Source organism: Mustela putorius, unplaced genomic scaffold (genome assembly GCF_011764305.1).
Source record: "Mustela putorius furo isolate JIRA1106 unplaced genomic scaffold, ASM1176430v1.1 tig00003944_pilon_pilon_pilon, whole genome shotgun sequence".
Classification (NCBI taxonomy): Eukaryota; Metazoa; Chordata; class Mammalia; order Carnivora; family Mustelidae; genus Mustela; species Mustela putorius.
This window is the reverse complement of record NW_025422088.1, coordinates 185056-197853: the sequence shown is the minus strand read 5'-3', so window position 1 is coordinate 197853 and position 12798 is coordinate 185056. Positions and strand designations below refer to the sequence as shown.

At 37.5% G+C, this 12798-nt stretch overlaps 1 protein-coding gene across 1 annotated transcript; it reads left to right on the top strand.

Moving 5' to 3' along the window:
- The first annotated feature begins 2994 nt into the window (after positions 1 to 2994).
- On the top strand, positions 2995 to 12556 carry LOC106004587 (endogenous retrovirus group K member 13-1 Env polyprotein-like). The gene is made up of 2 exons (XM_013050599.2): positions 2995 to 3101; positions 7761 to 12556. Exon 2 carries the CDS (start codon positions 8049 to 8051, stop codon positions 8982 to 8984), a length of 936 nt encoding a protein of 311 aa, XP_012906053.2. The 5' UTR covers positions 2995 to 3101; positions 7761 to 8048; the 3' UTR covers positions 8985 to 12556.
- The last annotated feature ends 242 nt before the right edge of the window (positions 12557 to 12798 follow it).

Sequence of the window (12798 nt, the reverse complement as noted above, 5' to 3'; positions counted from 1 at the left end):
TATCTCCTCAAAATTACTTCTCCACACATCCTGCCTTGCAAAAAGTGATTGTTTTTCTACTCATAGAGTTCCAGATATTATTTTTTTACATCAAAATTTGAATTCAGGGGCGCCTGGGTGGCTCAGTGGGTTAAAGCCTCTGCCTTCAGCTCAGGTCATGATCCTGGGGTCCTGGGATGGAGCCCCGCATCAGGCTCTCTGCCCAGCCAGGGAGCCTGCTTCCTCCTCTCTCTCTGCCTGCCTCTCTGCCTACTTGTGATTTTTGTCTGTCAAATAAATAAAAATAAAATCTTTAAAAAAAATTGAATTCATGGGTCCAGAATGATTTGATAGTTATCGAACTAAATTCAAAGTACCAGATAAAATGAGGTCCCCTACTCTCCAACCATCTTATCATCCATTCCCCCAAAAGAAAATTTAAAAATACATTGGCCTTGTCCTCAATACCAGCAAGCACTCGGCATGCTAGAGGAACACAATGTATGTAATTATAAATAAGTGTTCTGTTTTACACAAAATAACCTTTCAAAGTCATCAAATAATTGACATCAAAACTCATTTTGCTGTCATGGGCATATTGAAGACTCTCAGGTATTTTAGGACATAAATAATGAATAGGGAGATTGAGCCTGTTTCTTCACAAACAGAGCCAGATCTTTTATTTTTATTACCTCCCCAGACATTTCTCATTTTACCTTTTCCACTTTCATTTTCACATAGATTTCTAATTTCCTCTCATTATCTTATCCTTTTGCACCTCTTTATCTTTTTTTCTGTTCTGTGCCTTAACAGATAACAGTAAGCACAGTAACTTAATTTCTGGATTTAGAAGGTTCTTAAGATGTGTGTTACTTTGATCATAATTCAATCTTACTGGAATTTACCCATTGAAAAACTTTTAACAGCTTTATTTATTTGAAAGAAGAATGGAATATTTTCTATTTTGGGGGGGGATATTTTCTATCTTTAGGTAGAAAATAATATCATAAGTAGTTTATATGGTAGCCTTTCTTTGGCACATGTTAACATATAATTAATTAATTTCATTCTAACATGACTTTTGTCATTAAACTACCATGCTTATGGATTGACATAATGTATGTAATTTTCTTACATTGTGAATAAATGGATGCAGCCTTTAGGGATGTGGTGGCTGTAAGGAGCACAAAACCGATGATTATAATTCCCCCCTACCACCACTAAACAAGATGCCTTGTGAGTGGTTAATGGAATTATTTCCGGAGCTAAAGGAAGTCAAGCCATAGTTTCTGAAATTTTGTTGACCTTTCTCCCTTTTACTGGTGGGATGCTGTAGCTCTATTATTTCTAAACTCTAGTGGGAAAAAGGAGCAGCTAAAGTAGAAATGTTTTAATGTTAATTTCTTTTAAAATAGGAAAAATATTAATATAATAGCACAAATATATAATAATGAATGAAGCATGTTCTTTTTTTAATACCAATACAGTTGTAAATTCATATATTTTTATTTAGTGATTTAGTTTTTTTTTTTTTCTGGAAAAATATGTTCCCAAAGGTAAATAGTACCTAGAGCCATGAAAGCCATGATGTAGCTTTACAGGTTTGCTTAGGATTGAAGGGTTTCCTGGATATGATATTTTCAGTGCTGAACTGGAATAATCTCTCACAAACTAGTACGGTTGTTCACTCTAACGACCTCTGGCGATTACAAGGAGTCCCATGGAAGTCATGTTTTAGCTGTTGGCTTCTAAAATTAGGAAAACAAGGTAGAAGAGGGTAGAAATGAATGCTAAGCAAGAAAACTGTAGTTGAGTTATTTCATGCCTGAACACTCACACACCCATCTTTTCATAACACATTTTAATATGGATTACACTTATACCCTACCTACAAAAGAAACAACTGTTAAATCTTGTTAATTACTGCTATTGGTCTATATTATTTTCTAGTTTCTGTTGTAACAAATTACTATAAACTTAGCTACTTAAAAATATTTATTCTCTGCATTCTGGCAATCAAAGTTCAAATTGGGTTTGCAGGGTTACTTTTCTTCCTCCGACTCTAGGGAGAATCTGTTTTCATGCCTTTTCCAGCTTCTAGATATTATCTACATTCGTTGATTTATGGACCCTTCCTTCATCTTCAAGCCAGAGTGTAGCATTTCTCTCTTCTCTGACCTCCCCTACATTGAATCCAGCTGAAAACTCCTGGTTAATCGTTCATCATAAGATCACTAACTTATTCATATCTCCAAAGTTTCTTCAAAATGTAAGATGACATATTCTCAGGTCCCTGAGATTAGGATAGGGACATCTTTGGGGAGATATTATTCAACCTATCACAAGTACCAAGTCAAGTATTCCTAGGTTAAGTACAGATTAATTTTGCCTAACAAGCCCAAGACAAAAAACAAAAAACAAACAAACAAAACAACAACAACAACAAAACTAAGGAACAAAAGCCAGGTGTATTCAGATGGATTAATCAAGATATTTATCCCAATGTCAGGGCAGGAGAGCACTAGCATTCTTGGCCAGTGGAATTGCATATTGATATTTGACTGCCACATGTGTCTCTGATGTTCTTTTCTCCAGTTTATTCCAACTTCTCTCATTCAAAATTTGAAAATATTCATTTGGATATTTTTCTGACATATCCTAAAGTTTATAAATTCTATTTTAATCAATGTCTAATCTGCAGAAGACATTTTATTCTGAATCTTGTTTATAGCTTCCTATAATCTGGTAAAAGCTTTCTATATTGTCGAGGGCAGATGCGCCAGGGGCCTGGAGATCCGTCAACCGCAGAGCTTTGCAAAATGGCGCCTGGCGATTTGCCAGAAGGTGTGTCTAGAGTGACTGATCGTAAACAGGAAGTACTACCTATTGGCTGTTGAACTATTGCTATGCTGTGGGTACTTGGTAACAAGCTTAAGATTGGTGGATGCATATCGCTGTCTATGCTGATTGGCTTAGCTCCCCTATATAAGCAATGGCCATATGAAATAAAGGGCTTTTTTGAAACCCAAAGGGACGGAGGGTCGTTATTATCGCTGTTGGACGGTGATAAATGGTGGCCCTTACGGGGAGCTCCCTTTCTCTGTTTCTAACAGTGCACTGAGGTAAGTGACGAATTTATTTAGAAGAAAATTCTGGCCAGAGAAGTTTTATGAAAGTTCACTGATTATAGTGATGATTGCAACGTAAGCTCACTGGTGTTAGTGACGATCTTGAGAAAGCTCACTGTTTTAGTGACGATAGCAGACTAGTCTTTTCTTTGCTTCTTGACTATTTATTTGTGATATACTATGGGTTCAGAGGTCTCAAGAATACATATGGAAGGGGCTCTGCGGGAGTTGCTAAAAGCAAATGGAACTCCTTTGAAAATGAAAACTGCTCGGGCGTTCTTGCGCACTGTAGAAGGAGTCAGCCCTTGGTTCCTAGATGAAGGATTATTAAACATTCCATAATGGGAACATTTAGGGGAGGATCTTATGAAGGTTGATAAAGAGAAACCCCTTCCATCTGGCACACTCGCTATAAGGGCTCTCATACAATCCTGTTTGCTTAGCCCCAAACCCCCTGAGATTATAAAAGAAAGCCTACAAGCAGGAGAACAGGTCTTGGAGGAAGTAAAAGAGGAACAATTGAAGGCCTCAACTATAGGGGCCTCTTCAGAAGAGGAAGAAGAGCTTTCAGGGGATGAATTAGCAAAAAAAATTAAGCAACTTATCTTGTGAGCTGTTGCAGCCTTCAGCTCCCCCACCTTATAATCCTGAAATAAATTGTAGCTGCCCAGGAGCCTGCTCGCATGATAGACATGACGTCACTGATTGGAATTCAATAGGACAACAGTTAGGCTTAGCTCTACCAGTCTTTCAAGATCAGCAAGGGAATCTCATGCATCAGCCATTAGATATTAAACAAGTAAAACAGCTAAAAGAGGCAGTCATGTCTTATGGCCCTCAGGCTGCTTATACTATTACCTTACTCGAGACTCTCACAGAACAAAACCTAACACCTTTAGACTGGAGTAATCTAGCGCGAGCTTGCTTGTCTGGAGGGAAATATTTTATGTGGAAAATAGCAAATCAGGATAACTGTACGGAAACTGCTTGCCATAATGCGGGAGCTGGGAATGGAGCTTGGAATTTAGAAATGCTGACTGGTACAGGACAGTTTTCAGGAAATCAAAATCAGATCAATTTTCCACCTGCAGTGTATTTGCAAATTGCTACTGCTGCTGCTAGGGCGTGGAAAACCATACAAGGCACAGGTGATTTACAAGGTCAATTGTCAAAAGTTATCCAGGGAAATAATGAACCATATGCAGATTTTGTAGATAGACTTATCTAAATGGCATCTAGAATTTTTGGGGATGTTGATCAGGCTATGCCTCTGGTCAAGCAATTAGCCTATGAGCAAGCCAATAAATGGTGCAAAGAAGCAATACAACCCTGGAAAAACAAAGACCTAGCCTCCTATTTAAAGGCCTGTAGAGACATAAACGAATCAGTTATCCAAGCTAATGTCATGGCAGAGGCTTACGCTAATTTTACTGGTACAAAGGTTACCAAATCCCCTGGTCTCTGTTTCCAATGTAATAAACCAGGTCATTAAAAAATGGGACTGTCCTCAGGTCAATAAAAAACCTGGCCTATGTCCTCGATGCAAAAAGGGAAATCACTGGGCTAGCGACTGCAGATCCACCCAAGATATCCAAGGGAATCCCCTGCCAAAAAACGGAAAACAGGGCCCACAGTCCCGGGGCCCACAAATATACGGGGCCATATAGACAATCCCTCAGAGCTACTATCCCCTTCCCAGCTCCGTAGAGCAACAAAAGGAAGCGCAGGACTGGATCTCTGTGCCTCCGCCAGAGCAATATTAACTCCCGATATGGGAGTTCAGCCAATCCCTACTACTGTCTGTGGACCACTACCCGAGGGAACTGTAGGATTACTACTGGGTAGAAGTTCTAGCGCACTGAAAGGATTACAAATTACACCCGGAGTCATTGATCCTGACTTTACAGGTGAGATTAAAATTCTTGCCATATCCCCATGGGGTATTGTTTCTATTTCCCCTAGAGACCGCATAGCGCAATTGCTAATTCTGCCCAGCCATCATTCACATTTCCCGGCCAGCAATAAAGAGAGAGGTAATCAAGGCCTAGGATCTACTGGGACTCCATGTGCCTTCCTTATGCTAAATCTAAGAGAAAGACCAATGACCGTTTTACATATTAATGGTAAAGCATTCACAGGGCTCTTAGACACAGGTGCAGATAAGAGTATTATCAAAAGGGAAGATTGGCCAAAAGCATGGCCAATACAAAAGGCTGGCCAAGCTTTGTGTGGCTTAGGTATTGCCTCTAATCCTGATAGGAGTGCTACTTTACTAAATTGGAGAGATGATGAAGGACACCAAGGTTTAGTTCAACCATATATATTAGATCACTTGCCTGTAAACTTATGGGGTAGAGATGTCATGGAAGGCATGGATCTAAAATTAACATCGGACATACCATTTAGCAGCCTGCAAGCTAATACAATTATGCTTGCTCAGGGACACATCTGGGGAAAAGGTTTAGGGAATAATTAACCAGGAATCACCAACCGGATTGAACTCCAGAAAAAGGAGAACCGGACGGGTCTGGGTTTTCATTAGGGGCCACTGACTATATAAAATTAACTTGAATATCCAATAAACCTGTCTGGGTCCCTCAGTGGCCTCTCTCTTGAGAAAAATTACAAGCGGCCCAGCAACTAGTCTTGGAACAATTAGCTGCAGGACATATAAGACCATCCACGTCTCCTTTTAATACACCCATATTTATCATCAAAAAGAAATCTGGAAAATGGAGACTACTACATGACCTTAGAGCGATAAATGCTACCATAAAACCCATGGGACCTATACAGTTAGGCTTACCATTACTGACCACCCTACCAAAAAATTGGCCAACCATCATTATAGACACAAAGGACTGCTTCTTCTCTATTCTCCTACATCCTGAAGATACCTTTAGATTTGCCTTCACAGTCCCATCTATCAATCATGCCCACCCAGATCAAAGATGTGAATGGACTGTGTTACCACAGGGCATGACCAATAGTCCTACTATCTGCCAAATCTTTGTATGGATGAACATCAAACCACTTCAGGAACAAAACCCCGATCTAATAATATATCATTATATGGATGATGTTTTACTTGCCCATCCTGATGGTGATCGACTCAAGGCTCTTTATGAAGAATTAACTATTCTCTTGGAATATAGAGGGTTACATATCGCCACGGAAAAGGTTCAATTAGGCAAGAAGGACCATTGCTATGGGTCCATTGTGCTCACTCCCCAGCTAAGGTTTTGAGTAGCTACCCAGAGGCCATAGCTGAACTAATTCTGAAAGTCATCAAAATAGCCACCATTTCCTTTGGGACGTCACCTGCGTTGATCATCACACCCTACACCCTTGCCCAATTTCAATTCTTGAGTAACTCCTCCTCTAATTGGGCCATTTTCATGACTAGTACTACTGCTAAATTTGACAATCATTATCCCTCCCACCCTTTATTACAATTCTGGAAAGAACATCCCATAATTTTCCCAAGGATAACCAGCCAAAAACCTATTGATAACACCCCTGTGGTGTTTTCTGATGGTTCCAATAATGGAACTGGCGCCTTTATGGCAGATGGGAAAATTAATACATTTTTGTTTCCCACTACCTCTGCTCAACATCTGGAATTATTAACAGTCACTGAGGTCTTTCTTCAAGGCATTCTCCTTTTGCCCATTCAATTTATTTTCTGATAGTAAATATGTAGTATATGCACTATCTCTGTTAGAAACAGCAGGAACTATATCTACTAGCTGGTCTGTACATACCTACTTAAGAGCATTACAAGTTCTTATTTGGAACAGAAAGCATCCTTTTTTTATAGGGCATTTAAGAGCACATTCTAACTTACCTGGGTCCCTCTCATTGGGAAATTCCCTGGTCGATTCTGCTACTAAAGATCCACATATATTTAACTTTATAGAAGCAGCAAAAACCTTTCATGAGAAATGTCATGTGAACGCTTCTACCTTAAAATTAAAATTCAAACGTACTAAAGCTGTAGTTTGCGATATAGTTAAATCCTGTGAACGCTGTGTCTCCTTACTCTCTCAGCCTTCTTTGGGAGTCAATCCAAAGGGATTACTCCCTAAACACATATGGCAAATGGACGTAACACATATGCCCGAATTCAGACTCTTAAAATATGTTCATGTTTCCATTGACACTTTCTCTGGATTTATTATGGCCTCCTTGCATTCTGGAGAAAAAGCTAAAGATGTTATCGCACATTGTTTGCATTCGTTCTCTGTTCTAGGGATACCAAAACAATTAAAAACAGACAATGGCCCTGGATATACCTCTACTACATTTAAACAATTTTGTGCTACATTTGGAATCACTCATGTCACTGGTATGCCCTACAATCCCCAGGGTCAAAGCATAGTGGAACGTGCCCACCTATTAAAAATACCTTATTTAAACAAAAAGGGGGAATAGGAGATACATTCCAATCCCCAAGAGACAAACTATCCACTATCCTCTACATTTTAAATTTCTTGAATGTGGATAAAAACCAGCGTACTGCCGCCGAAAGACATTGGTGCACACTAGGCAATTCTCAACCTAAGGTTCTTTGGAGGGACCTTCTGTCGGGTCATTGGAAGGGCCCAGACCAAGTGCTAGTCTGGAGCCAAGGCTCTGTTTGTGTCTTTCCAGAGAACGCTCCATCCCCTATTTGGGTCCCTGAATGGCTAGTCAAGCTAGTCTTACACTCGGCACCAAAAGAGGCAGAAACCCAAAAGGACGACAGCCATGGTGACGATAATCCGATTGATGATGATCCATGCACTCCTGACCATGACATCAGGACAGACCCTTTGGGCCATTGTTAAAGCCTGGCCCTATCCACTCCCTTTAACATCTTCCTCTGCTACTTACCTCGCACTCTTAACTACTAATTTATTATGTAACTCCTCTTAAAAGCACTTTTCCCAAACGTTTGAAATGAGTGTTGAAGTGCAAACTTGTTCTAAAAATATCACGTTTTTGCCTACTCCTGTTTGTATTCGCCCCCCTTTTATGTTTCTTGTCAGTAACAGTACAACCATTTCTAATAAGTTGAACTGTACGTTGAACACTTGCTTCCTTACACAATGTTGGAATGCTACAGGCTTTTCATTTACTATGATAATGCGTATTCCAGTGTTTTTGCCTATGCCCGTCTCTGTCCCAGAGGGAGACCTTCCAGTTTTGCTGAGACATAAAAGAGACTTTAGTATCACCGCTACCGTGGTGACAGCTGTTGCCGCCTCCGCTGCAGCCGCCGCTGCCACTGCTACTGCGCTTGCCATTGCTATTCCTACAGCAAAGGAGATTAATCAACCGTCTATGAATACCACAGAAGCTCTACAAATCCAGAGTGAAATTAATGATCATCTCGCTGTGGGTATTCTTTTTGCTAATCAGCAGATTGACTTGCTACAAGAACAAATGGACATTGTAATACAACTACTGACTGTAGGATGCCTTCATTCAGATACTGGACTCTGCATTACTCCAGTTGCATATGATAACCTCACTAGAGCAGCTAATTATTCCAGGGAACTATCCAAGATGCTTACAGGCAACTGGAGTGCCAGATTCAAGAATCTGACAATACGGCTTCGTGCTAATATTGTTAACGTTAATGCCAGTAAGGTAGAAGTAGCTTCAGTATCTCAATTTGTTGCCTTTATGAAAAATGTTGTAGGATGGGGGAAGCAATGGTTTGGGTTCATATCCATGGGTGGATTGCTGATATTCGCTGTGGTGTGTTGCTTATGGTGCATTTGCCCCATGATGAGGATTCATAAAAGAGACACCATTGCCATCAAACAAGCTCTGTTATCCATCAAGTCCGGACAGTCGCCCCAGGTATGGCTCAGTATGCTAGATCGGTAGTCAAAAACGGGTAAGATCACAGGCAGAATATACCAACCTAAGACAGGACATGATCCTATAAGCATCATGATCCAATGACGGGTAAGGATATTCTTGGCCTTGTGACAACCTAAGACAGCCACAACCCCTGCTGAGTCTTTCCTTCTACCATAAAACAAAAAGGGGGAACTGTCAAGGGCAGATGCTCCAGGGGCCTGGAGATCCGTCAACCGCAGAGCTTTGCAAAATGGCACCTGGCGATTTGCCAGAAGGTGTGTCTAGAGTGACTGATCGTAAACAGGAAGTACTACCTATTGGCTGTTGAACTATTGCTATGCTGTGGGTACTTGGTAACAAGCTTAAGATTGGTGGATGCATTTTGCTGTCTATGCTGATTGACTTAGCTCCCCTATATAAGCGAGGGCCATATGAAATAAAGGGCTTTTTTGAAACCCAACCAGACAGGGGTCCTTATTATTGCTGCTGGATGGCGATACTATATTACATTCCTTAGCATAGTAATTATACTTATTTACATACCTTTATTTCACATTATCATTTTCTAGCTATCTGGTAGTTTTGTTTCTGTTTTACTAGCTTGGTCAACTTTATTATTTTTTTTCCCTAATGCTCTGTTATTTTTTATTGAGTATCATACATTGTATACGATGTATTATAAAGACTAATTGAGGATATGATAATACTTTTCTCTAGATCTATTCACTCCCTTGCTGATGTAGGAAGGTGACCGGTTTAATATCCTTGCCAACCTGAATTGGGTAAATAAACTAATTATATTCCTTGGAAGTCATAAAAACCTATGTCTCCACCAATATATTATTCTGTCCAGAACTCTCCAATCTCCAATGTGAATTTCAATAATTTATATTTGTCAGGGTTCTCAATTTACATTTATGTGTATGTAAATATGTATATGGGTGTGTAATTATATTAAAAACCAATGCTTAGCTAACCAAGGTAGAGTATTTGTCTATTTTTAACACTCAGCACTATTGTGCAAATGAAAAAAATGTTAGTTTTTTCTATGATTTTTTGCTTATATTAAATACCAGCTGTCCAGTTGAATATATTGTTTCAGATATGTTGGGTACAGAAAAATGCTACAGGAAATGAGATACCATTAAAAAATTAGTTGGGCTCTTACAAAAGGCAAGAGCATTACATATAAATCTTCAAAGGGTATATCAAGTCATAACTTCTTAGTAAGTCCTTTGGTGTTACCAAAGCATTTCTTACTGACTTCTTTTTTATACACTTGGCAGGAAACCCATTATCATAGCTTAGGGCAGTCAAAACCATCCTCATGTTTTATGCAATTCCTCAATTTTGTTTCTGTGTATCTAAATCTTCAGAACTTTTAATACAGTGACCTACACTTGTTTCTAGAAAAAATACTTCAGTCAAATATCTCATAATTTGCACAATGTAACATGTAATTTGGAATGACCTCTCTGAAAATTTACCAAACTATTTTTTTCACTGTTCACCTTTCATTAATGAATGAAATTAATGGCTAAATAATTTTATCTAATTAACTAGAGGTATTTATATGACACTCATCTTTCCCCTTTCACATATAACCTTGCTATCTTCATATTATTAAATTGATTATAGATTATTCAACAAATTTATAAATATGTCCTTTCTGAATAATTAATGTGTTTGCATTCCTACTGCAGCCAATGTGTTATGAACCTCTGAAGGAAAAAAAAGGGGAGAAAGAAAAAAAAACTATAACCAGTAACAGCTAATCTGACTTTCCCAATGGCTTGAAGTTCCTAAACTTGATTGAGGCAAAATAAACATCATAAAATATGTGAATTAACATGTATGAGCAAGGCACTCAAGACCTCATAATGAATTATAATAAGAGAAAACTGAATAACTGGACTGCAGTATATTTGTCTCATCTATCTGGGTCCTATACCACTGGCTGTTATAAACAGCAAATGTTTCAAAAACATACATGAAAGTAAGCCTAGCAGCTGGATCATTTAGTGTAGGAAATAATCATGTGTTTTCTCTCAGTAGTTTTTAAAGAATATTTGAAGTCTACATCCTTCTTTTTTTGCCTGTAATGTCTGCCCCCCCCCTTTTTTTCCAATATGTATAAACTTGAATTATCTTCCCAAACTCAATATAGATATTACATCATGACACAGGCTTCCCTTGACCTAATAAACCCAACCTAATGCAACTTACTTTTCTTTTTATTACTTCTATTGTATTCTTAGATAATGTAGGCCATATTTTTAACTACTAAATTATGTGTCTTTTTTCTCTCAAAACTGAAACTCTGTTTTGTTTTAAATATCTTATGTTTAGGAAGTTAATATGAAAATTCATACAGAATTTAGAAAGATGATAGTAAATTTTTCAAATATTTGTAATTAACAGTTTTCCATTGAAAATGCACACTTCTGATTTTTAAGAAAAAAGAGCAGATATGTATTTAACTGCTAACTCTTACATCATAAAGATGTTCAGGTAAAGGAACATGAATTTGCTGCTCATCAGCAAGATTTAGTATATAGCAATTACCACATATATCTTCTGAATTATCATATGTCTCAGCTAACAGAAGTAGGGGAAACAGTTTTCTAACAGAATCAATAGATAGAATATTGGTAAACAGAATTTTAGAATTTCTCTGAAATTATTTTGTAGATCTCTTATCCTACCCCCCCACCACCATAAAGATTATAGAAATAACACAAAGAAATTATGTTTCTTGGATTAGTTGTTTACTTGTTATTCTTTTCATTAATTCACTGTTCACTAGCTACTGAGAAAGAACATCATTGCATAAATACAATTACATTTATTAAACAAAAATAAGCCTTAATGTGAACAATAATAAACTAGTGTTTCTTGAATGACATTTCAGAATGTCATTACCATACCTGCAAAAATTGTTAAAAATACACATGCTCGGACCCCATCTTAGATCAAGATTCATGATTTCCACAAAGGGGATTCATTCTGTATTTTAGTCAGATTTCCTAAATGGTTTTGGAAGTAAAAGCTGGTTTGTGTAACACTGGAAATTTGTGAAGGACACAGTTCATGGTTCTGAAGACGGGAAAATCTAGTTTCTGTATCAAATCTCCTGAACCAAGATAAATGTTCCCTATATTACTTGTAGTTAATTCGCTACTAATAATTTCTATTTCATACAATAATTCCCATGGAAAATTCAAAGGAAAATGTGATAACTGGATAAAGCCTAAGGGAAATATTATATAAAACATTAATGAAAAAAATAGTTTTCCCTGGGTTTGTGGGTGTAAGAAGACTATAAAGAATCTCAATAGTGAGAAAGCAGCTGTGTTGAAGTCCTTGATAATTAAGATTTCTTAGTCTACTGAACTTTTCTGCCATTCATCATAAATATGCCAGTGCTGATTCTCCTTGTTTCCTTATATTTCAAAATATTTGAAAAACAGCTAACATATGCTGAGACATTACCTATGTTTGCAATGAAGCTTGCATTATTTTCATGCATTTCCTAGAAAATAGAATTTATTTTAGAGACAAAAATGAGAAAAAATATTTATATAGAAAATTATATAATCCACATGTTTGTATTGTGTCCTTTAGGTCTATTTTATTACTAATTATTAAACTTAATTAGGTTTTAAAAAATAAATTATATTTAAACAAACATTCTATTTAAAACTTGGAACATGGGGAAAGATTTTGGTTACATTAAAAAGGCACATAAAAAATAAACGAACATTTTTTGTCAAAATATTTTATCTCTTTTTTGTATTTAAAATATCCATGTTATAATCTAAATGAAAATAAAAATGGA

Excerpts from the sequence above, each read along its gene's own strand:
- LOC106004587 (XM_013050599.2), top strand. The coding sequence starts at position 8,049 with ATGAGTGTTGAAGTGCAAACTTGTTCTAAAAATATCACGTTTTTGCCT.